The sequence below is a fragment of the Bos grunniens genome, chromosome 10 (genome assembly GCF_055505025.1).
Source record: "Bos grunniens cultivar Pamir isolate PY7600 chromosome 10, Bosgru_T2T1.0, whole genome shotgun sequence".
Taxonomy (NCBI): domain Eukaryota; kingdom Metazoa; phylum Chordata; class Mammalia; order Artiodactyla; family Bovidae; genus Bos; species Bos grunniens.
The window spans coordinates 1,705,733-1,730,741 of record NC_141174.1 but is presented as its reverse complement, the minus strand read 5'-3'; the positions used below and the strand labels follow the sequence as shown (position 1 = coordinate 1,730,741).

The window sequence follows — 25,009 nt, the reverse complement described above, 5'->3', positions numbered from 1 at the left end:
GCCAGGCTTTAGCAATATGTGAACCGTGAACTTCCAGATATTCAAGCTGGTTTTAGAAAAGGCAGAAGAACCAGAGATCAAATTGCCAACATCCGCTGGATCATCAAAAAAGCAAGAGAGTTCCAGAAAAACATGTATTTCTGCTTTATTGACTATGCCAAAGCCTTTGACAGTGTGGATCACAATAAACTGTGGAAAATTCTTCAAGAGATGGGAATACCAGACCACCTGACCTGCCTCTTGAGAAACCTATATGCAGGTCAGGAAGCAGCAGTTAGAACTGGCCATGGAACAACGGACCGGTTCCAAATAGGAAAAGGAGTACGTCAAGGCTGTATATTGTCACCCTGCTTGTTTAATTTATATGCAGAGTACATCATGAGAAACACTGGGCTGGAAGAAGCACAAGCTGGAATCAAGATTGCCTGGAGAAATATCAATAACCTCAGATATGCAGATGACACCACCCTTATGGCAGAAAGTGAAGAGGAACTCAAAAGCCTCTTGATGAAAGTGAAAGAAGAGAGTGAAAAAGTTGGCTTAAAGCTCAACATTCAGAAAACTAAGATCATGGCATCAAGTCTCATCACTTCATGGCAAACAGATGGGGAAACAGTGGAAACAGTGTCAGACTTTATTTTGGGGGGCTCCAAGATCACTGCAGATGGTGATTGCAGCCATGAAATTAAAAGACGCTTACTCCTTGGAAGGAAAGTTATGACCAACCTAGATAGCATGTTGTAAAGCAGAGACATTACTTTGCCAACAAAGGTCCGTCTAGTGAAGGCTATGGTTTTTCCAGCAGTCATGTATGGATATGAGAGTTGAACTGTGAAGGAAGCTGAGCGCCGATGAATCGATGCTTTTGAACTGTGGTGTTGGAGAAGACTCTTGAGAGTCCCATCGACTGCAAGGAGATCCAACCAGTCCATCGTAAAGTAGATCAGTCCTGGGTGTTCGTTGGAAGGACTGATACTGAAGCTGAAACTCCAGTCCTTTGGCCACCTCATGTGAAGAGTTGACTCATTGGAAAAGACTGATGCTGGGAGGGATTGGGGGCAGGAGGAGAAGGGGACGACAGAGGGTGAGATGGCTGGATGGCATCACTGACTTGATGGACGTAAGTTTGAGTGAACTCCGGGATTTGGTGATGGACAGGGAGACCTGGTGTGCTGCAGTTCATGGGGTTGCAAAGAGTCAGACACGACTGAAGGACTGAACTGAATGACTGGATTTGACGTTGGAGTCCATATTTGCCCACTACTGGCCACACCTGGCCTCAGTTGAGATTGATTCCCATGCCCCCCCCCACCCCCCGCCCCGATGCTTTGCAAGCTCTATAAGAAGCAGCTGAAAGTGTAAAAGAAATAGCCCAGCTGGGACTAGGATGGTAGGGGAAGAGGAGGAGCTAGCAGCTTTAAGAGGAGTATACCTTTGCATTCACAATTTTTTTTAGTATCTAATAGGCACTAATGTTATGAGTTGACATTTGGTGGTAGAGTTTCTTTAGATTTCTACCCTCCTTGGCATAGTAGCTTAATGTGTTTGCCGAATTTCATTAATGTGGTTGGTTACTTCCCCAGTGTTGTCTTACTCTCGACAGCTGTACTACTGTTTGCTTAATGTTTTTATTTGAACCCACTTTTACATAAACACTGTCTTTAAGAAGTAAACTTTAGTTACTGTAAATGTCATGGATCCGTTAGATACCTCCTGCTCACGTTAAACCAAAGTGTTACTGGTGCCTGCAGAAGAGCCCAAAGCCTGTTATTTGTTCAAAAGTAGGATTAAAGGCATTTCTACAAACAACCTCCTCCTTGATTAAGCTGAGGGATTGGATAGGAATGGAGAAGAGAGGTAGTTTCATAATGAGAGATTAATGTCAGGCCCCAGTCATCTCCACTTTGGGAAACACTGTACTTTGATGACCCAAATGATGTCAGATCTTCGAGTCAGCGCACATGGGTTGTAATTCTGATTCTAGTGCCATCACTTACCCAGAGAGTGATGTTAGACCTGTGCTGTGCCAGATACCACTCAGGCATTTAAGATCAAGATCCAGGTGGAAAGACTAGAGGAGAAGGTGAGCGGGGTTTCTGCTGTCACTTTATTTGCCAGGTTCCCGTGGCAGACTCTGCTCATGTGCCCTGAACACCCACACAGCAGCTGATGTTAGTGAAAACAGCTCAGCATCTGGTAAGTGTCAGGTGTGCTATACGTGTGTCCTAAAAGCTCAGGACACGGAATTTGAGAGCAAGAGAATGAGTTTGCCAGTGTCTGTGCGACCCTGTGGACTGTAGCCCGCCAGTCTCCTCTGTCCATGGAATTCTCCAGTGGAGAATACTGCAGTGGGTTGCCCTGCCGTCCTCCAGGGGATCTTCCCGACCCAGGGATCAAATCCCACGTTTTTTTTGTCTCTTAAGTCTCCTGCATTGGCAGACATGTTCTTTACTATTAGCACCACCTGGGAACTGGTGAATGGGAAATAACAAGATTTTTGCCTTTCTTTTCCAGAAGCATGATGTCCCAGGAAGGCAATTATGGGAAGTGGACGATATCCAGTAGTGATGAAAGTGAGGAGGAGAAGCCGCAGCCGGACAAGCCATCTGCCTCTCTCCTTCCCGACGCCGGGCAGGGCGCCGCCGGGCAGCTGAAGTACACCTGCTCCGAGGCTCGGAAAGCTGCCCACAGGAGGAAGCTGGAGCCCATGAAATTCAGCAGCACAGACTCAGTTTCAGAAGCTTCACCTTGCAAAAGACAGAAGACCGGTTCCCAGGAGGACCTGGGCTGGTGTCTGTCCAGCAGTGAGGATGAACTGCCTCAAGAGCTGCAGCAGGAGCAGGCGAAGGACTCGAGGGTCAAAGAGGAGCAAGGCCCCCCTTCTCCCAGAGACCGCACGGCTCGGGGAGCTGGGCCTCATGGCCCCCCCACCAGCTGTGGGCTCCCGGAGGAGGAAGATGAGCAGGAAATGTCAGGGGAAGGCCAGGACGTCTGGGACTTGCTGGATAAAGGGAACCCCTTCCAGTTCTACCTCACGAGAGTCTCTGGGATTAAGCCCAAGTATAACACGGGAGCCCTCCACATCAAGGGTGAGTGAAGCTGGGGAATGGGAGCCCTCACACTGCATTGAGGGGGTCCCCCTTGGTCAAACAGGAGGACCTCCTAGGAAGGACTTCCAAGAACACTCTTAGGGGAAAATAACCATTTTGACAGCAAACTGTTTCCTTAGGTCAGGAAGCCAGTGGCTGCTTCCCACAGCCCAGTAGATCAGGGGTCCCCAACCTCCAGGATCTCATGGCTGATGACTTGAGGTGGAGCTGATGTCATAACAATAGAAATAAAGTGTGCAGTAAATGCCATGCGCTTGAATCATCTGGAAACACTCCCCCACTCCAGTCCATGGAGAAATTGTCGTTCACAAAATCAGTCCCTGGTGCCAAAAGGGTTGGGGACCACGGCTGTGCACCCCCTGGTGGAAGCCTTCAGATAGTGCTTAGTGGTGCTTCACTTGTAAAGGTTAAACTTGATCCGGTAACACTTGATCTAGAAAGTAGCCAGTAAGTGACAGCAGTAGTTCCCTTGGACCAGAGCGTCAGCATCCCCTGGAGCTGATTAAAAGTGCCAGTTCTCAGCCTCCCCTCCAGAGTCCTTGTATCTGACTCTGGGAGCCCGGCTCTGCAGTCTGCTTTCACGAGCCCTTCAGGGGATTCTGCTGCCTGAGCGAGTTTGAGGACCACTGTGTGAAAACCTGGGCTTGGTTCTGGGTGAAAACAAGAGCGCCCTGGTCTTTGGTTTCTGTCTCAGGGAACGTCTGTGTGATATTGTGATATATATAGACATTTGGTCTTCCCACTGGTTATAGTTGGGTGTTGGGTTTTTTGTCCCAGGTTCCTGAAATAGCTACAAATTAATTAAAGGTGAAAGGAGTATATTTTGTTATTCATAAGGAGCCCCTTTCAACCACACCTGTTTATTTTAATGCAGAAACTTTTGGAATGCCCCTAGGAATGGGGTTGGGGGGGCGGGAGGTGGAGCTGGTTGCCTGGGGAACCAACCTTGTGGTTAAAGTTGGAACTTTCAGTCCCAGCCCCCACCTCTAGGGAAGGGGTCCAGTCAATCACTAGTGGCCAATGATTTAATTAGTCTTGCCTGTGTGAAAAAAAAAAAACAAAAAGCAAACCCAAAACCTCCCTTTAGAGGTCCTCGGCGCTTCCAGGTTAGTGTACACAGGAGGCACTGGGCCTGGTGCGCCTGGAAGGGGTGTGGCGAGCCCCTCCCCCGTACCTTGACCTGTGCTCGTCTTCCTCTGGCTGTTCCCAAGTTGCATCCTTTTATGAAAAACTGGTGATCTGGTGAATAAAGGGCCTTCCTGAGTTCTGTGAGGCACTGCGCAAATGATCAAACCCAAGGGGAGGGGTGGTGGGTGAGGCTTAGACGTGCAGGGGTCTGGCCTTGTGATTGGCCTCTGAGCCTGAGATGGGGGCAGCCCTTCACCTGTGGGGTCCAGTGCCAGCTCCAGGCGGATGCTGTTGGAACTGAGTTCAGTTGTAGGACAGGCAGCTGGTATCTGGAGGATGGGTCTGTGAGGAAACACCCCACGCTCCCCGCTGCACTTATGGTCACAAGTATTGGCTGCAGAGAGGAAACAAGGCTTGCCTTTGAGAGACCAGCAGGAGCCTTAGAATCCTGGAGACAGACTTGAATCCGGCTTCAGCGTTTGCCTGCTGTGTTGGTAATTGACAAAGGACCTTTGTTGTTATTCTGACTCTCTTCGACCCCATGGACTGCAGCACGCCAGGCCTCCCTGTCCATCACCAATCCCGGAGTTTACTCAAACTCATGTCCACTGAGTTGGTGATGCCATCCAACCATCTCATCCTCTGTCGTCCCCTTCTCCTCCCGCCTTCAGTCTCTCCCAGCATCAGGGTCTTTCCCAATGAGTCGGTTCTTGAAGTCATGTACAAAATATTGGGGCTTCAGCAAACAAAGGACCTAACATTCTTCAAAATTTTACTCACCTTTAAACTGAGAATTCAGAAAAAAGAAAAGAAAACGGGGTCGGGGGAGAAAACACATGAAGCGCCCAGCACAGCATGTTCACAGAGCCACACAGCAGGTGTGCAGAGTAGACGTTGCGCCTTATTTCACAGCACCGTTCTTGCCCACATTCAAGAACAGGCTGTGTTCACTGTGAATAGTATTTTAATCATACATCAAATGTGTAATTGACCAAAAATTTCCTTCAGGGTTTTCTGTAACACCCTGTGGAATCCCTGAACAAACTTTCTGGCTAAACCAATACATCTTGTGTGTGATGTATAAATGTTGGTGTATTTAATTCCATACTATAAGGAGTTTGATTGTACAAGTTGTTTCTTTTTCCTTTCTGCAAATGTCTAACTGCTCTGAGGAAATGTAAGACAGATTTCAGTTTCATATTGAGAGAGATTGAAACAGGAAATAGAGAGATATGCAAGGCTTTGCTATATGTAATAAACTGATAACACTAGCTGTTAGCACCAAGATACGAAGGAAGGGGAGGTAACGTTTATGATAGGAGCTTTTATGTGGGTTATGTAGGTGATGTCCTTTAATTCTCATAGCAGCCTTGTGAGTAGATGTTAACAGTTGTCCTCCTTGAATCCGTGACCGATCTGCAGAGAACTTGAATAAACCCGCCCAAGGTCACAGGAATATGGTTGAACTGGGATTTGAATGCAGGCATTCTGGCATCACGGCTTCCCTTGTGGCTCAGCTGGTGAAGAATCCGCCTGCAAAGTGGGAGACCGGGGTGCTATCCCTGGGTTGGGAATATTCCCTGGAGAAGGATGGGTGCTACCCACCCCAGTATTTTGGCCTGGAGAATTCCATGGACTATCGTCCATAGGGTTGCAAAGAGTTGGACACAACTGAGTGACTTGCACTTTCATTCTGGCATGAAGTGCATACTCCTAAGGTATCCCACACCAGCAAATGCCATAATTGCAGGTTATTTAGATCTCAAGGAGGAGGAACTTCAGATAATTCAGAAAGGTAGAAAGAGGGGCTGCAGTGGGAGGAAATGGGGAAACAACATACCGTGATTTCTTTTTGATTGTTCAACTCTCCCTTAAAGACAGGACCTTCCAGAGCTTCCCTTCCCTGGTAGTGTAGTAGTTAAGACACTCTGCTTCCACTGCAGGGGGCATGGGTTCAGTCCCTGGTCAGGGAACTAAGATTCCACAAGTCACATGCAGCCCAAAAATAGAAGAAAAAAAATTTTTTTAATTAACAAGATTTGGAAAAAGGAAGGATGTGTATCATTCTCATTCTCATTGACAGTTTCCAAAACTGACTAGTCATCCAGTTCTAAAGTTGTAGATCTTGATTTTCCCCATTATGTTCAGTTAAATAATAGTGATACATAATAAATACTATCAGCCCAGGGAAATTTTCTGGAACATTAAAGTCTAGCCTCATAGGAACTCTTCAGCGCACCATTTTCTAAGCCAAATTCTGCCCGTCAGTGACTGTTTAATAAGTCAGTTGTGATCATTATTAGGTAATTTTTATCAAAAATATGAATTTGATGTTTTGTCTCCTCAGATATTTTATCTCCTCTCTTTGGGACACTTGTTTCTTCAGCTCAGGTGAGTTTCCAGTTTGGTCTTTGGGTGGGAGGGGGACACAGAAACCACTTTTGAGGAAAATGAGCAGTGGGATCTGTGGGTCAGTCCCGTGCAGGGTCCCCAAGATGGCACCTACCTGGAGGCCAGCACCCAGCACCACGGTTGTGGGATCCATCAGCCTGGAATGTGGATGCACACTCACTGGGGCTTCTGACTCTTATTTCCTGACTGGCCAGGAAATCATCCTGGAAATTCCACCGCGGGGAACGTCTCTCTGGCACACTGATAATCTCACGGGACTCTGATGCCGCTCCTTGGGAGGTGTGGGTAGAGAGGTGAGGGCCACATCAAGTTTGATTTGAGTTAGAGAAATAAATGAGAAATTCCCTACACCCTCCACAGAGAAGCGAGGAAAAGTTACGGATGCATGTTTCATTGCTCCTGTCTGACAGGCCTGGTCCCTTTGTGTTGATAAAGCACCTTAAGGTGCCAGGCTCTCCAGCAGATAGAGCAAGGTATTGTCCCTAAAGAAGGCAGAGCTTCCTGTGTGCTTCACATTCTCCTTGGCAGCAGAAATCCTGGTCTCTAGATGGAACATGGGGTGAATTTGTGTGTGTTCTCCCAGCTAGAATGTGTCATTATGTTCAGGAGAGGGGCCAGGGATTACCCAGGCATGGGGAGGACACCCACAGGTCAGTCTGGTCCAGAACTTGTAGTCTGATGTATGTCGTAAGCCTGTAGTGAATGTCCAATTCCAGGCACCTGTTTACAAACCTAACTCAATAGATTGCACACGTTGCAACTGACAGATTCCCCTTCTCCAGGGGATCTTCTCAGCCCAGGGTCTCTGGCATTGCAGGCAGATTCTTTACCGTCTGAGCCACTAGGGAAGCCCCTTCATTACTGTATGGAAAAACCCAAAGTAACTTTTTGACCAACCAAATACAAATGCTGCCACAGTGCAGAGATAATTTTCTGTTTTCTCAGGCACTGCCTCACTGACTCAGAACCTTTAAGCCATGTATTCCCCTCGGGATGTATTTTAGGTTTGTAAGTATTGCAGCATAATGGTCCAGGTTTAGAAATAACACTGTGTGTAGTTCATGATTAGTTTAGAGTCTCTTTCATTTCAGTAACTAGACACTTCTCCTTATGAACTGCTTTTCTAAATTGCCCATGATGTCTTTTCTTTCCTTCCATCTAGTTTAACTACTGCTTTGACGTGGACTGGCTCGTAAGACAGTATCCACCAGAGTTCAGGTGAGTTGTGCAAAATGATGGATGATATCAAAACTCTAATTAATGGAGCTTGAAAACACAAGATCTGTGTTTCTCAGGTACCTGCTGTCCATCTTTGAATATTTCTTTTGAAACTATTGAAATCTTCATAACATTATTATAATGGGAAAGCAGCTTTTTTTTTTTTTTTATCATCTATTCTAAACTAATCACAAGCCTTCTTAATACAGATTTTAGCATGTCCCTCTGTTCTGTCCAGAAGTAGGGTAGGACAAATTTCAACCTGAATAAAAGAATTTTAGGTCCAATGCTCATAGGAAGGAAAAGGTCATTGCCACCTGCGTTCTTGACCCGTAAGCCTGCACTTCACCTAGCACTTTGATGCTGGATTGTTTGTTTTTTTTGTTTGAGTCTCTCTTGTTTCACAGGTGATTCTTTCTGGAGCTCAGAAGTTAATGCAGGAGTCATAGGGCCTTCCATGACGCAGATATGGAGGTAATGTTAGGCAGTGCAGACCAAATCAAGATCCCATTGCATGGTGACATGCCCCCTGTCCCATTTCCAGTGCATCCACTTGGCAGAATCCCGTAGCAGCAAGTAAAGTGGAGGGATACACATGCAGAAAAATGGTCGTCAGGATCCTCAAAGTCCATGCTGCATTGAGCACGTCAGACTGCGAACTTTCATTGTTAATTGTGTGTGTGTGTCTCAGTCGTGTCCGACTCTTTGTGACCCCATGGGCTGTAGCCCACCAGTCTCCTCTGTCCATGCAATTCTCCAGGCAAGAACAGTGGAGTGGGTTAGCATGCCCTTCTGCAGGGTATCCCGACCCAGGGATTGAACCTTGGTCTCCTGCATTGCATACAGATTCTTTACTATCTGAGCCACCAGGGAGGATCTATAGACAGAATGCTGTTGAAATTTCCCAAGCAGCTTTGACACTCAAACCTGTAACATTTAAGATTAGTTGTAGCTGCATGTAACGGAAAAACGAAAATAAGTGATTTAAACCTGGGCTTCCCAGGTGGCTCAGTGGTAAAGGATCCATCTGCAGTGCAGGAGACTTGGGTTCAATCCTTGATCAGGAAGATACCCTGGGGAAGGAAATGGGTACCTACTCCAGTATTCTTGCCTGGAAAATTCCATGGACAGAGGAACCTGGCAGGCTGCAGTCCATGGGGTCGCAAAGAGTTGGACACAACCGAGCACGCATGCCCACAAATCTGAGAGAGAATTTCCCCAGCCTGCTCAAAGGACTGGATGACGCCTGTTCACATTAGGGAGGGTGATCTGCTTTACTGAGCCACCAGTTCAAATGCTGATCGTATCCAGAAATGCCCTTGCAGACACACCCAGAAATCATGTTTATCTGGGCACTCTTGGCCCCGTGAAATTGACACAAAATTAACCATCATGCAGCCTTTTTGTGATAGTTTTTAGAACACTAGTAAATTTGAAGTGAGGCTTCCCTGGTGGTTCAGTGAAAGAATCTGCCTGCCAATGCAGGGGAGGCCAGTTCAATCCCTGGGTGAGGAAGATCCCCTGGAAGAGGAAATGGCATCCCACTCCAGTATTCTTGCCTGGAGAATCCCATGGACAGAGGAGCCTGGCGGGCTACAGTCCATAGGGTCACAAAGAGTCAGACTCAACTGAGCACACACAAGCCAACTTGAAGTAATTAATGAAGACTACCATTTCTGTCAGTAATGTTTAATCTTTTTTTAAAAAAACAACCTGATCTGATAACACAGTTTCTGGACGGTAGATGCATGATTATCTATTACATTATTCTCTGTACTCTTTTTCTGGTTACAAAACAGAAAATTTGTTCCAGATAGAAAGAACCTGAGAAGGTGTGTCTCTTTGTTTTCCTGAACATACTAGCATGAGGCTGTTGGGGTTAGGGTTAGTCCCGGATGAGTGTTTGCTGTCACGTTTCTGTTTAGTTGAGTGTGATCCCTTCATGTGTGACAGAGCATCATTCTGCACGTGACTGATGACCGTGGAAGTTGTTCATCTTATTTGATTGCTTGTTGGAGAAAAATCCAATTTTTGTTTTGTTGGGCGAGCTTTTAAAAATATATTGACTTCTAAGGATTATGTCACTTCGAATTAACCAGAGTAGATCATGGTTCTCTTAAAGGCCTTGTTAATCTATTACTGCAGAATTTTTTTTTCAAACTTTAAACTTCTTATTTTGTATTGGTGTATGCTAAGTCGCTTCAGTCGTGTCCGACTCTGTGCGACCCCATAGATGGCAGCCCACCAGGCTCCCCTGTCCCTGGGATTCTCCAGGCAAGAACACTGGAGTGGGTTGCCATTTCCTTCTCCAGTGCATGAAAGTGAAGTTGCTCAGTCATGTCCGGCCCTCAGAGACCCCATGGACTGCAGCCTTCCAGGCTCCTCCATCCATGGGATTTTCCAGGCAAGAGTACTGGAGTGGGGTGCCATTGCCTTCTCTGGCATATAGCCAACTAATAATGTGGTAGTTTCAGGTGAACAGTGAAGGGACTCAGCCAGACATATACATGTGTCCATTCTCCCCCAGACCAGCGTCCCATCCAGGCTGACTCATAACATTGCTGTACAATTGGTCCTTGTTATCCATGTTGAATATAGCAGTGTGTACATGACCTTGCCAAACTCCCGAACTATCCCTTCCCCGCCTCAGGCAACCATAAGTTCCTTTTCTAAGTCTGCAAGTCTCTTTCTGTTTTGTAAGTAAGTTCATTTGTATCATTTCTTTTAGATTCCACATTTAAGGGCTGTCACACTATATCTCTCCTTCTCTGACTCTCTTCACTCAGTATGAATCTCTCTAGGTCCATCCATGTGCTGCCAATGACATGATTTCATTCCTTTTTATGGCTGAGTAGTATTCCATCGTGTATATGTACCACATCTTCTTTATCCATTCCTCTACCAATGAACATTTGGGTTGTTTCCATCTCTCGGCTATCACAAACAGTACTCCTGCAGAATATTTTTATATTGTCCTTTTGAATTGAAAAACAGGGCATTTCTGGCGCACACTGGGCTCGTTTCACTGAAATATAACTCCTAGTGAATCTGCGTGCATGGACCTGGGCCCTTGCACTCTTGTATCCTGGACGTGTGGTGCAGGCCTCACTCACAGTAGGTGTTTAATGAAGGGATGGCTAGTGAGGAAGTGACCTATTGTTTGGTCCAAAACAAGGGAAAGAAAAGAGCATCACGATCCACAACACTAAGTGTGATCTCTGAATCTAATAACACAGAGCTGATGATGCGTCCTTTTGGACCAAAGAAGATAAATGCTCAAGGACCTAGGGTGGTCCCAGCCCCCCTGGGTCACTGCAGAGATTCAGGATCAGGCCACGGGGCCCCCTAATGAAGGTAACCACTTAGCAAAGGTTAACTGGTCACTTGCCCTGTGCTGGCCCTGTACTCCGTCACCACACAGGCCGGACACACGTGTCGGTGGTCAGCGTTCCTTCACTGGCACCAGACCAGCTTCATGAATGAGGGATTTCAAATACCTGTGATCTCCTTTCAGGAAGAAACCAGTCCTGCTTGTGCATGGCGACAAACGGGAAGCAAAGGCTCACCTCCTTGCCGAGGCGAAGCCTTACGGGAACGTTACCCTCTGCCAGGTAAGCTGCTTATTGCCATTCAAGGTCACGCTTAGGCTGAGAGCTGGAAGGAAACTGTACGTTCAGTGTGTCCACCCTCCTCATGCAGGAATCCTCTCTCCAGCATCACCAACAGACGTCTGTCCAGCCTTGGCTTAAATGCTTCCTGAGGTTGCCTGTCCTATTCCTGGGTAACCTTCATGGTTGAAAGCTTTTTCTCTATGTTGACCCAGTTTCTCTGTAATTAGTCAGGGTCTCCAGAGAAACAGAACCAGTAAGGTTATACGTGTGTGTGTTTGAATTTGTAGAGACATTGACTTTAGAAGAGCTGGCTCACGTGATTGTGTGGGCTGGCAAGTCCAGCATCGGCCGGGTAAGCTGGACACCTTGAGAAGCGTTGATGTTACGGTTTGGGTCCAAAGACCGACTAGAGACTGATTCCCTCTTCCTTGTGAGAACCAGTCTTTTAATTTTTTTTTCTCTTAACAACTTCAACTGACTGACTAAGGCTCACATTCTGGAGGGTAATCTCCTTTCCTTACAGTTCACTGATTTAAATGTTGTTGTTCAGTCACTAAGTTGTGTCTGACTTTTCATAACCCATGGACTGTAGCATGCCAAGCTCCTCTGTCTTCCACTGTGTCCTGGAGTTTGCTCAGATTCATTGATTCAAATGTTAATCTCTGAAAAAAAAAAAAAAAATGCCTTCACACACCATGTCAGCAGGCATCTGGGCACTGTGGCCTGGCCGTGGTGACGCGCCCTCCCTCCCTGCCTCCCGCCTGGTCCTCGCTCTCCCCTCTGGGGTCACACAGCCCCGTTGGTGTCGGTGGTTCTCGTGTTTGAAGTCATCTATCTCGTCTTCCCGGTTTTCTCATCCAGGTTCCAGCGTTTGCTTTCTTCACTGCACCTGGCGCATCAAGGGTCCCCTTCTTTCCCCAAGTTGCCAGTCCGCTGGTTGACATCTGTTTTGTCCATGGCCCTCTGGAAGCGGAGGGTTCCACGGGGAGCAGGTTCTCTGGAGTCAGTTCAGTGGCAGTTTCTGTGAGGGCAGCTTCACACTGGTAGTTTTTAGTGTGACCACCTACCTAACTTACATTTAGCTGCCATTGACATTTTACCCACAGCCCTTAGATCCTTTTTAAAGACTTGTTTTTTTACTGTGGACCATTTTTGAAGTCTTTATTGAATTTGTTACAATATCGCTTCTGTTGTTTATGTTCTGTTTTTGTAGGCAGCGAAGCTTGATGAGATCTTAGCTCTCCAAACAGGGATCAGACCCACACCCCCTGCGTCGGAAGGCAGAGTCTTAAGCACTGGGCCACCTGGGATGTCCTGCCGTTGGTTCTTTTTCACAAGAATCACTTAATACTGGAGAGACTTAGATTGAAACCCAACCTTAGAAAACTACCTTGCGAGTTGCACAGTGCATGTGATTCAGGTCCCACGAGGGGCAGTCACTGGTCTCACAGCAGGCTTGGTTTGCTGGGACCAGAGCAGAGCGGAGGCAGAGAGAAGGCTGTCGCCCGGCTTTCCTGTCGTCGTCATTGTTCAGTCGCTCAGGCATGTCCAGCTCTTTGCCGCCCCGTGGACTGCAGCACGCCAGGCTTCCCTGACCTTCACTACCTCCGAGTTAGCTCAGACCTGATGCCATCCAACCATCTCGTCCTCTGTCACCCTCTTCTCCTCCTGACCTCAATTTTTCCCATTTTTTCTATATCCCTGTAATTTTGTCCTGATACTTTCCAGTCAGTACATGGAAATACAGTGTGACCGATGAGTGAGTCTTGGAGTTTCCTTCAGGCTCATTGTTTTAGACTCATGTCTGAAAGGGTCTTTTTGTATGTGGCATTTGGTGTAAGAAGCAGGGGTAGCAAGGAATTAAGAAATGTTGATGATCTCCTTCCTCTGGTGGTTCTGAAGTGGCTGGTGAATGTGCACCTTTTCCTGTTTGAGCAGGTGGGTCAGTCCATTCCTGAGCAGCTTGATGAATGAATCTTTCATGGCCCTTTTCTCTCCTGGCCAATAGCTTAGTGCAATTGACTCAGGATTTCTGCCCTTGGAGTACAGACAGAGACAAGGGTAAATTACATAGAACCTGATTCTTTTTATTTTCCATTTACTTTCTAATGTCCATTTTCTCCATTCATACAAGATTAAAGAATCCCAGCTCCCAAGGGTTTTATCATTCTTCAGTTCAGTTCAGTTGCTCAGTCGTGTCCGACTCTTCGCGACCCCATGAATCACAGCACACCAGGCCTCCCTGTCCATCACCAACTCCCGGAGTTCAGTCAGACTCACGTCCATCGAGTCAGTGATGCCATCCAGCCATCTCATCCTCTGTCGTCCCCTTCTCCTCCAGCCACCAATCTTTCCCAGCATCAGGGTCTTTTCAAATCAGCTCTTCACATCAGGTGGCCAAAGTTCTGGAGTTTCAGCTTCAACATCAGTCCTTCCAGTGAACACCTAGGACGGATCTCCTTTAGGATGGACTGGTTGGATCTGCAAAGCATCAGTCATTCTTCAGCTGTAGAATATTAACTGTGTGTGTATGTGTATTATTTTAAAGATAAAAACAGTGAGAAATCTCAATCTGATCAATTTTAAACCTATCTCACAACATTTTTCCTGTGATTTAACTCACTGTACTTTGTGTAGTTGGAGTTTTAAATCATTCCATCTCTAACCATCCTGTTTAGGCTCGCCTGCTGCACAAGATCCTCCTTTGATTAGCAGTTGCCTAAATTTTTTTGACATCTCTAACTTTTTCATCTTGAGGCATATTCTGCTTAATTAAGGTCTTGCTATACCAGATGTTAGATAAAATGTTTTACTCCCTCACCTACCCCCCAGTTTGTTTGTAAAATTATCATTTTGTAACATGAAAATGGATATAACATATTATCTTTACTTTCAACACTTGCTATGTTAAAAATACAAGAAAACTTTTGTTTTAGCATCATAATGTCTCCATATCACCACCACTTTTAATGTTTCTTTAAAATATGCTTGGAAAACTTATTGGATGTACTTGTATGAGCCAAATGTCTAATTATAAAACTTTGCATATAATCTCACTTGTTTTTACCAGTTTTCCCACAACTAAAGAAATTCGGCTTCTCGCTTCTAATTACTGTAATTAAAAATGCAGTATGTATTGAATCATTCTGGGTAACTTAAAAAAAAAAAAGTTTTTAAATAAGCCTCACTGGATGCTGGTATTGTAAAGGCTGTCTTGGTGATCAAGGGCTTGCTCACTAGATGGCAGTAAAAACTTAAAAAAAAAATTGACCTGAATCTTTTCTAATTTTGTTTTAAATAAATACAGGTATTGTTGAGGTTTTTTTGTTTGTTTTTAATGACTTGACCTCTTTTTTTATCCTAGGCAAAGTTGGATATTGCATTTGGAACACACCACACGTAAGCAATTTTTATGAAGTGGGGGGGGATTTGAGTTTAAAAGATTGAATGATGCTCTTCAGAAATCAGTCTTAAAAGGGACTCACATGTGACGATTTTGTTGCGGGGAAAGCTGTAAGTTAGGAAGTAGAGGAGATGGAGTTTTTCCTAACAGTCTTAAGAACAAGTACCAGGAAATGAAAGTGTGGATCTGTGGGCCTGGACCGGACCTGACAGTCTGAATCTCTGATGTGGTTTCCACTCTCTGCTCAGGACTTTCCTTACAGCCACCGGGGGGCACAGGCAGGGATAGGTTGTGGTCCGTGGTCGTGAGTGACTGTAGACGTGGCCATCACATGCCTGAAGATTCCACTGGTTTAAAGAAAACCTTGTGATTTTTGTAAGATTCTAAGTTTCAGCAAATAGAATATTGTTAGGTCAGCTCTGTGCTGTGAATAAAAGAAAAACAATTTTGCAAGAAGTTGTCAGCCTAAGAGACTGGTACCTGTCCCTGCTTTTAAAACATCTCAGAAAATTCTCTCAGGGCGGTGTCGGAGACAGTGCAGGCCATAGGCAGGAGAAGCTTCTCTTCCTACGTGACACATACCAGCTTGAGCCCCGTTTTAGTTGCGTCTTAAAACTTTTATGGAGCTCTTTTACATAATTGGTTCTCTAGCTGAGAAAAGAATAAGACGTGGTTGCCTTCATTTCAGTGTTTTTGTGAATCAAATTTATCTGAAGTATGTCTCACTCTTCTGAGTGTGACAGCCTCGTCTTGCTTCTGGACCAGCAGTGGAAACAGGTCGTCTGCTGCTCCAGGCTTGTCCCTTTAGCACCTGTTCCTCCTGTTCCTAAGGCAACCAGGAAGCGCGTAGGTGGAAGTGTTCGCCCGAGTCTTGCAGTGACCGCTGTTTTCCTGATATTATGCCAAAAACGAGGACATGTGCTCATCATTTGCTTTGTGAGCTTAAAGCTGTATTTTGCGTCTGTTTTCAGAAAGGAGCCAGAGCAGAAAGCCACGAGCCACTTTGTGAAAGGACGCCTGTCCAGCCCACACCTTCTGGGTTTAGACGCTCTTGTGTAAACGTTGCCGCATTTACCGACCGTGCCTGATTGGTAGCTTTAGTGTTAGGGAGGGGTTGAGGGTTGTTGGGAGTGATCTCAAGCACCTGTGTCGCTGGGGAATCAATCGTTCTTTACATGGCGTAGAGCTCACAGAAGGGTAATTTCAGCCCAGGATACAAACAGCGCTGAATAGACTGGACAGGCGTCTTAGGCTCCTGCCACTTCTCCACAGGAGACGCTGGTGGGCGGCAGCAGTCAGCTGTCCTGGGTCGACATTCTGCCCGGGAAGGGTCCCACCGGATGGACCCTTGTCCCCCACCCTTAGCTGGAATTCAGCCTAAATACCTTCCTGATTTGGAAATGCATTCGCAGGCCCTGTCAGTCTTGTGGGTCCCGGTTCGCTGGCCTGCAGTGCTGGGCTCCTGCGTGGGACACACGTTCCAAGCCGGCAGTCAGCTTTTATCTGGCACATTCATGCTGCACACTTAACTGTGTTACAGGTAGCCTTGGGAGAGCCTGGGGCCCAGAGGGACGGAGTGCTGGGCTGGCCTGGCTCTGACACAGCAACAACGAGGCAGTGGGCTCTCCTTTTCTTTTTTTTCCAAAAAATTGCTTGGTCCTTTGTCTTCATTTTATAGATTAAACCCCCAAGTCAATAGGCAGTCGTCCTCCAGTTAGTGTTGGAGACAGGACTAGAACTGTTTATTTTTACTTGGGTTCTTGGTTTACTTTGTTTTTTAAAGTTATTTTATCTTTTTTTAGTTAAAAAAATTTTTTTTATTTTTGGCCATGTGGCGTGTAGGACCTGTGTCCCCTGTAGTGGAAGTGCAGTCTTAAACACTGGACCGCCAGGGAATTCCCTTAATTTACTTTTGTTGCTTCCTCACTGGTAAAATTAAGTCTGTTTCCCTTGGCCCGTCCCCCTGGCCACACACACACATACACACTTTGCAAGTTCCATCCCCCCAGTCACACTCACACACCCCCCCATCCCAGAGACGCACACTTTGAAAGTCCATTCCTCCTTTCCCGCCACCGCAGGCATTTTGCGGATTAAGCCCAGGAGGGCTCCTCATTCAGAGTGGCAAGTGCCGGGGAAGAGACAGCGGCAGAGCTCTCCCTCACCGGTAGTGTGCGCACTTTACACCTTAAAGTGCCGGTACCTGATAGGAGATTGAGCTCATGTCTTGAAATTACTTCCACTTGCTCATTTTAAAATGTGCTAAAAGTTATTCATTAAATATCTAGTATGCTCTTGAAGCCCAGCTCGGGGGATATAGAGCGTTTTGAGACGGGCTGACTTTTGTCCTCGGAGCTCTCAGTCTTTGGGTGAGAGAGGCAGACAAACGTGAACTAGGAACGGCGGGAGGCCTTCCAGCTCCTGGTAATGTGTGGGGGACCCCCCAGCAGAGTGGGGCTGCTGCGGTGACTCCGCGGGGTCTCTGGGGTCACACGGCCTTACCCATACCTGTGTTGTGGAGGATCTGGAAGTGACCAGACACAGCCGCGTCCTCCAGGAGCTCATGGTCCTCTTGGCGACAGTGAACGCACTCCATCTGTGTTTCCCAGATGCCCTGCCATCCAGGACCTACCTCGTAGGGCTTTAGAATGCCGAGGCTTTCTGGTGGCCCCCAGAGCTGGGAGCGAAGGCACCTCCCAGGCCCCCGAGAATCCACAGCGGGGAGAAGCATCAGATATGCCCTGTAGCAGGGCGCAGAGCCCAGGGTGGGCCTCCCGCCCCACTGGGCTGTAGGAAGGCCTCCTCCTTCCCCTTGGGATGCACTCCCCTCTCTCACTTGGGCTGCCTGGACCCAGCCTCACCTGCCCGTGCCCAGAAACGGGAAGTAGCTGCTGCCCGCCCCCCACTGGGGAAGCCGTGCCCAAGGAACGCTGCGTGCAAGACGTGTGATCCCAGTACCCGCTGCTTCTGGTTCACGTGGGACCCGGGATGGTGCTCGTGGCCTCGCCCAGCCACGGCGTCTGCACTTGCATTATGAAGTGGGAATGGCAGTGCCTCCTCTGGATTAGGTGGGGCTTAGCGTGCTAGCATTAGGTGCCTGGCACATAAATTGCTGTTGTTCAATCACTAAGTTGTGTTCGACTGTTTGTAACCCCATGGACTGCATCATGCCAGGCCCCTCTGTCCTCCACTGTCTTCTGGAGTTTGCTCAAATTCATGTCTGTTGAGTTGGTGACGCCATCCAACCTTCTCATCCTCTGTCATCCCCTTCTCCCACCTTCAATCTTTGCCAGCATCAGGGTTTTTTCCAATGAGTCAGTTCTTTGCAACAGGTGACCAAAGTATTGGAGCTTCAACTTCAACATCAGTCCTTCCAATGAACACTCAGGACTAATTTCCTTTAGGACTGACTGGTTTGATCTCCTTGCAGTCCAAGGGACTCTCAAGAGTCTTCTCCAACACCACAGTTCAAAAGCATCAATTCTTAGGTGCTCAGCCTTCTTTATGGTCCAATTCTCACATTCATACATGACCACTGGAAAAACCATAGCTTTGACTAGGTGGACCTTTGTTGGCAAAGTGATGTCTCTGCTTTTTAATACGTCTAGGTTTGTCATAGTTTTCCTTCCAAGGAGCAAGCGTCTTTTAATAAATGCTCCACAGATATTAGCTTGCTTTCCCCTGTTAGGGAACAGCTTCAAATGTGAGAAACGTCGCTTTTGCTCCCTACACAGCTTACTAGATAATATGCAGGTCAGCATTCCTCCAGGGAGACCTCATTTTGTGTTTTTATCCGTTTTTAACTCTGACCTTCTTGGGACACGCCACTTGGTCTATGAAAAGATGGGTCCCCTTAGAGCAGTTCTCGGTGCAGTTTAATAGGATTCACTGACATCAGTGTGTGGATTTCCCTATAAATGATGCCTTGGCTAATGGAAATATTTGTAAAACTTACATCATGAATGTACAACTGGCTTACTGTTAATTACAACTAGCTACTAATTTGGCGACTGTGTATGTAAATTTGTTGAGGTTTCAGGGAGCACATCTCATAAGTGGGAAGCAGATTGTCTCAACAGCTGTCTTTCTCCAGCTTTGCATTAATTTACTGTTTGCCAGCTTAAATTCTTTTTTTTTTGGCAAGAGCTAAATCTTATTCTCTGTTTTATCTGCTTTTGTATGTTTTTAATGCTAACTCCATTCTATCTGAATAGTATTCGGGTTGTTGGTTTTCGAGTGGTTCGTTTTTTTTCCCCAGGTGTAAACTGACTTCCATCAGTAAACATTAAGTAGCATTTTGGCCTCAGTGGAAATAAAGCAGAGTTATTGCCTTGAGTAAATCTCTAGCTGGGTGTGGGGGAGAGAATTTAGGTTCCTGAAATAATTAGAAAACCATCGAGAGGCCAAGAATTATCTCCTAACAGATGATGAAGTAAAGCAGGGCGTTGAAGCATAGAGGGAACACACACACGGAACGCTTTAAGTTAAGCAAAACACGTGTTGCGTTTCATTATCACAGCAGCCCTGTAAAGTGAACGGATGATCGATCCTTCATGTTGCAAGTGAGGAACTGAGGCTGAGGGACACAGAGTGACGTGTGGGGTCAGACGGCCTCCAAGTGATGAGCAGAGGTGCCTAGGTCTTCCAGCCTCAGATGGGAACCTCCTATCTGTGTGCTCTTCCCCCTCCCCTCACTGGAATTCAACTAAGAGAAATATTCTGATGAGTGGGGAAGCCCCATCTGAAAGGAATGAATCTCAAGAGCTGATTTGAGTCAAGGGATAAAAGGCAAGACTCACCTCCAGCCCAGGTTCAGGCTGGTGACAAGTCTGGTGTCTGGAGTGTGAGGAAAGATAAGTGGTTACTTGTTCTCACTCCCCTCTGCTGTAGCAGGGGCCCCAATAAAGCCTTGCCTGAAGAAAAAAAAGATCAGTCTCTTAGAAATGAAGCATCTTTCAAACTTAAACTGCAGCCCAGAGTGGGAAGTGTATTTATTTCAGCCTGCTGCACACATCCACACCGAAAGTGCTGAAACCAGTCTCATGAGCCAGCTCTTACCTGCACGCAATGTTCTCTTGAGTTTCTGGTTTGCTGTGTTGCAGTCTTTTGTTTGGTTTTAACACTAGGTAGCCACAGCGCAGCACAAGGGAGTGACCAGACCCTGGAAACACTGAGTGAGCAGGTTGCTCTTGTCCCTCATAGTGACGGGCGATGCGGAGTCGATGATAAGGGCCAGACTGGAGCGGGAGGGGTTTTCAGTGCCAGGACTGGCCACATGGGCAGGATGGAGCAAAGGTTCGTTTCAGTCATCCAGCACTCCGAGCGTTTTGGAAGGTGGCTTTCTGCCTGTCACTCAAGCAGACGTTGAGAATGTCTGGAAGAAACGGAGACTGTAAACTTTGCAGTCTGGGTGATGTGAGAGTTCTCTTACCTGTTGCGTTTGTGCCGGAAAGGTGTTTTGAGAGTACTCTTAACGCTGCTTGTTCCTTTTTCTGTTTTTAAAGGAAAATGATGCTTCTGCTGTATGAGGAAGGCCTCCGGGTCGTCATACACACGTCCAACCTCATCCGCGAGGACTGGCACCAGAAAACACAGGGGTTTGTAGGGCTCTGTTTGTTTCATGGTGGGAGGGAAAAAACCAGAATTATGGCATAGAAAAGAGATGCATGCAAAAAAGTGATACTGCCTCCCTTGTGGTAACTGATGTTAACCATTTAGCCCATGATCATCCACACCTGTCTATTTATACCTGTAAATGTTGTTGTTCGGTTGCTAAGTAACGTCCGACTCTTCGTGACTCCGTGGACTGCAGCACACCAGGCCCCCCGTCCTTCACTATCTTCCTGAGTTTGCTCAGACTCATGTCCGTTGAGTTGATGATGCCATCCAACGATCTCATCCGCCGTTGCCCCTTCTCTTCCCGTCCTCAGTCTTTCCCAGCATCAGGGTCTTTACAGTAAGTTGGCTCTTCGCATCAGATGGCCAAAGTATTGGAGTTTCAGCTCCAGCATAAGTCCTTCCACTAACATTCAGGGTTGATTTCTTTTAGGATGGACTAGTTGGTTCTCCTTGCAGTCCAAGGGACTTCTCAAGAGTCTTCTCCAACACCACAGTTCAAAAGCATCAGTTCTTTGTGCTCATCCTTCTTTATGGTCACATCCATACCTGACTGCTGGAAAAACCATAGCTTTGACTGTATGGACCTTTGTTGGCAAAGTGATGTCTCTGCTTTTTAATATGCTGTCTAGGTTTGTCATAGCTTTTCTCCAGAGAGCGTCTTTTAATTTCACGGCTGCAGTCACTGTTCACAGTGATTTTGGAGCCCAAGAAAATAAAGTCTGTCACTGCTTCCATTTTTCCCTGTAAACATACCAGCACATAAAATTTATATGCTGTAGTTTTTTCCTATTTTTTTACAAAAATGGAGTCATCCATATATTCTCTTGCCGAGTAGGTCTAAGGATCTGAGGCAGGAAGAGGATTAAAAAATGGAAGGGCCAAACGTATTATTTCCCAATAAGAGCCTCCTGATAACTTTCTTGGCCCTCACTCACCCCCACACCCACCTGTACCTGAGCATTCCCCCTAGACATCAAAGGAAAACTCAGGGGTTGGTGGTATGCTAAAAATACCCCTTTATGGAGAAGGAAACGGCAACCCACTCCAGTATTCTTGCCTGGAAAAGTCCATGGACAGAGGAGCCTGGCGAGCTGCAGTCCATGGGCACATGTGACTGAGCACGTGTGCATGAGGGTAGAGGGAGGTGGGTTGGTAGCAATAAACTGATAGAACTAAAAAAATATATATATATCCCTTTACCTCCAATCAGTTTGGTTTCCCATAAAACATTCTAAACTGCTGTCTTTTCAGAGCCTGTAATATGATCATAAATCTCTGAAAGGATTGAATGCAAAGGTTTTTCATGCTGTTTTTTAAGTTACTAACCCTTGTCCGTGGTGCGTGTTCACTAGATCTAGTTTTCGATCTCTTGGGGAAGGTAGGGTGCATCCTTAGGCATTTAGGGACTTGTTCGAGTTGCATCTCACCCTCGTTCTCCTTCCCAGGAAGCCCTCCTTACAGCCAGCCTTGGTCTCCGTTCCCTTGATTGCAGAAGCCGTTCTGCATGTCTCTGCCTTCCGGTGTTAGAAGAAGCACCCTTTTGGGGTTCACGCATTTTCCCCTTCATCACCCAGCCTGGGCTAGAGCACTCATGCAGGGCTCTCACTGAGCCTGCATTGCACCCTGAATTGAACCGAGACAGTGAGCCTCCCAGCTGCCGTCCTCTGGACCTGCTGAGCCTGGGTGGGCTGCCCAGCCCCAGTCGCCTCTGCTATCACACAGCCCTTCTGAATGTGAAAGGCAGTCTTTTCTCACGCCAGGGGTCTCTTGTCCCTCTTCACTCTGCTTCCCCACCAGAGCGGGCGTGCGAGCCCCTGTCGCCCTGCCTGGCACTTTTCCTACAGACACGCTCCCGCTTCCCGTTCAAGCTGCACTTGCAAACCGCCCTGTGCTGATGGGGGTGGGGCGGACGGTCCCTAAGAGCCTTGGCTGCTGGGCTCCTGATCACTGAGCTTCCGGGTGACAAGGTCTGCTGCTGCCCTCAAGCTTCTAAGCTGCCAGTTGAGCTTCGGGACCGTGACTCATCTGTAGCCCCATCTAAAAAGGAAATGAGATTGACATAGCTCGTCCTTAGAGGAACAATAACGAAAAGGATTTGTCAGGTTGACTCTGAGTCTCCTGTGGCTCAAAGAATCCCACCCACGGCTCTCGGCTTCTTCTGGAGTGTAGAGGCAGCCCTGCTTCCTTAGGCGTCTTTGACTTGGCTGCTGTGGGGAAGGGATTAAAGGTAAAGGGCTTAGGTGTTCATTTTTTTCCTTTATTTAAAAACACTTAATTTTTTAAAAATGTATTGACTAGGTGTAGCTTCACATGGTTCAAAACTCAAAGTACAAGTGGTATAAAATCTCCTTCCAACTTCCCTCTGCTGGCCCCCTAGGAAAGGGGGTACTGTTAGTCTACATTCTACTCTGATACTTTACAGTTTCATGTTGTGGGTTATAATTTTATTCGAATATTTTAAAAAGTTATTTTGTATAATCTTATTTCATAGTCTGCCTATCATGGGCCTGTGGATTCTTTCCTCTCCTAAAGGTATTCCATCCGTCCTTTTCACCTGCTTCTTGATCCACCTGTTCATGTCTTAATTTTAAAATTATCTGGCCCGAGGTTTCTTTATTTTGTCAAATGGTAAAGACGTCTCACATCTCGATTATCTGGTTGGAAAGTCGTCGTCTGTCGTGTTCCTCCTCCAGGACCGTTCTTGTGAGTGACCCTCTGATCCAGGAAGAGCCCCCCTCATCCTGCAGCCCCGAGTTGCTGTGGGGAGGAGAGACTGCCCCCATCCATCCCTCCCAACACGGCCACGGTACACGCAGGAGCCGAGGGAGGCGCAGAAGGGCCACCAAGCTTGCCCAGGGTGACACGGCCAGGTAGCTGCGGATCCCGGTGCAGAACCTGGGCTCCTCTCCTGGTCTCACGCGTTACCCATTGTGCAAGGTGTTGACTTTAAAAAATGCACACCGTGAGAGCTGTGAGTCAAGTTTTATTTGGGGCAGAATGAGGACTATAGTCTAGGAGACGCATTTCAGATAGCTCGTCAGAAGCTGCTCCAGAGGCAGGGGGAGGTCAGTGTATGTGTGCTTTTGGTGAATATGTGCATGCCGTCAGCACATTTTTAGCAGAAGGTTTATGCTAGTTTCATGAAGGTTACTGCTACTCGTGAGAAGCAGGTGTCACCGTGAAGGATTTTAGTGTTTTTCTAGGTTCAAGGAGATATAAGAATTAGGCTCTTAAAATCGGCTCCTGAAAATATCTGACTCTCTGAAGGCCTGTTCTGCCAGTTTTCCGTCCCCAGCACATGGTGTCTCGTTTTTGCTCTCCACCCTGACCTTCTCTCAGGGACGTTGAAAGACGGCTGCACATGATTTAATGCTTGTAGATGTAGAGGGCAGGTGCCAATCTGTGGTTGACGAGGGGTCTCCTTGATGTGGGGAAGGAAGGTGTGACAGGCCAGCCTGCTGGGAATGCGTTCAGAGCTCAGGAGACGCCCAGCCAGGACTCTCGAGGTTCTGACGGCCTGCCTCTCGGTCTCCTTTGAGGGCCACCAGCGAGAGAGGAACGGGCAGTTTCTGTTATGGTTTCCTGGGCAGGACTGTGGCGGGAGGAGCCAGAGCAGGGGAGACCGGCAGACGCAGCTCCTGCCTGCTGAGGCTGCTTTCTGTTGGGCCCTGTTCATTACCTCGTGGGCATCTTTGTGAGATAGGACTGCTGACCTGGTTTTGCAGCTGAAGGAGCTGCACAAGAGCTTTGAAGCCATATTTCTCTGTAATCTACGAGGGGCCAGTTCACAGAAGGACTGGGTTTAGATGTGGTCGTTTGCCACTCGTGGGTAGGACATAGAGGTTTTAGCAAAGTACACTGGCAAAGAATCGATGAAGTTAGAGATGTTATTAAAGTGTTTTTACCAATTTATTTGAAAGCCTGAGGTTAGTGTTAATGTAGTATAACTAAACGTAGACTATACCTCATTCCAGACACCAGATATGGGATGAGTTTGTTTATTGAAAACATATTTGCACATACATTTTTTTCTTAATAGGATAACTTTTATTTTCCACTTGGCTAAAGAACTGCATTGACATACTTTTGGGCAGAAACTTGCTGGGGTTACCACTATGTGGAGTTGCTATAAGCAGTTAGGAGTAAAACTGTTGTCATCAAGTCTTTGAAAGCAGTGTAGTGACTTACCTGGTGGTCTGGTGGCTGTAACTCCACATTCCCAATGCAGGGGGCCTGATTCCTGGTCAGGAAACTAGATCCCACATGTGCAACTGGGAGTTCGCATGCCACAACTAAAAATCCCACATGTTGCAACTAAGACCCAGCGTGGCCAAATAAATATTGGGGGAAAAAAAGCAGTGTAGAGCTGAGAAGGTAAGAGAGCGAATAAGCAGGGTGAGTGGGTGAATGGGGGAGCGTGGAGGGGTCGAGTTGGGAGAGGCAGGCAGAGGCCAGGCCTTCCTGGGTCTAAAATTCATGGTAAGCATTTCGAAACTAATTCTGGGTAT

General features: G+C 47.0%; 1 protein-coding gene and 1 long non-coding RNA gene across 27 annotated transcripts in view; one reads left to right on the top strand and one right to left on the bottom strand.

The window, feature by feature from the left end:
* The window catches only part of TDP1 (tyrosyl-DNA phosphodiesterase 1), a 73,856-nt gene that overhangs the window by 2,610 nt on the left and 46,237 nt on the right, over positions 1–25,009 (top strand). For 15 of the 26 annotated variants that reach the window (XR_015133858.1, XR_015133860.1, XR_015133859.1 and 12 more), the window contains exons 2-7: positions 2,515–3,089; positions 6,586–6,629; positions 7,813–7,868; positions 11,383–11,479; positions 14,844–14,878; positions 20,387–20,479. Coding sequence is in view for 23 of the 26 variants with exons in the window: in XM_086319176.1 (XP_086175302.1) it covers positions 2,515–3,089; positions 6,586–6,629; positions 7,813–7,868; positions 11,383–11,479; positions 14,844–14,878; positions 20,387–20,479 (900 nt within the window). In the remaining 3 variants the exon portion in view is untranslated. Of the gene's footprint in view, positions 1–1,943; positions 2,084–2,118; positions 2,197–2,514; positions 3,090–6,585; positions 6,630–7,812; positions 7,869–11,382; positions 11,480–14,843; positions 14,879–20,386; positions 20,480–25,009 lie in introns of those variants that run through there. The other 11 variants (XM_086319167.1, XM_086319155.1, XM_086319169.1 and 8 more) reach the window with 4 other exon arrangements.
* On the bottom strand, positions 5,668–6,208 carry LOC147363859 (uncharacterized). Its single transcript, XR_015133863.1, has 2 exons — positions 6,079–6,208; positions 5,668–5,771 (listed from the first exon to the last, which is right to left on the bottom strand). It is a non-coding gene; the product is annotated as an uncharacterized LOC147363859 (long non-coding RNA).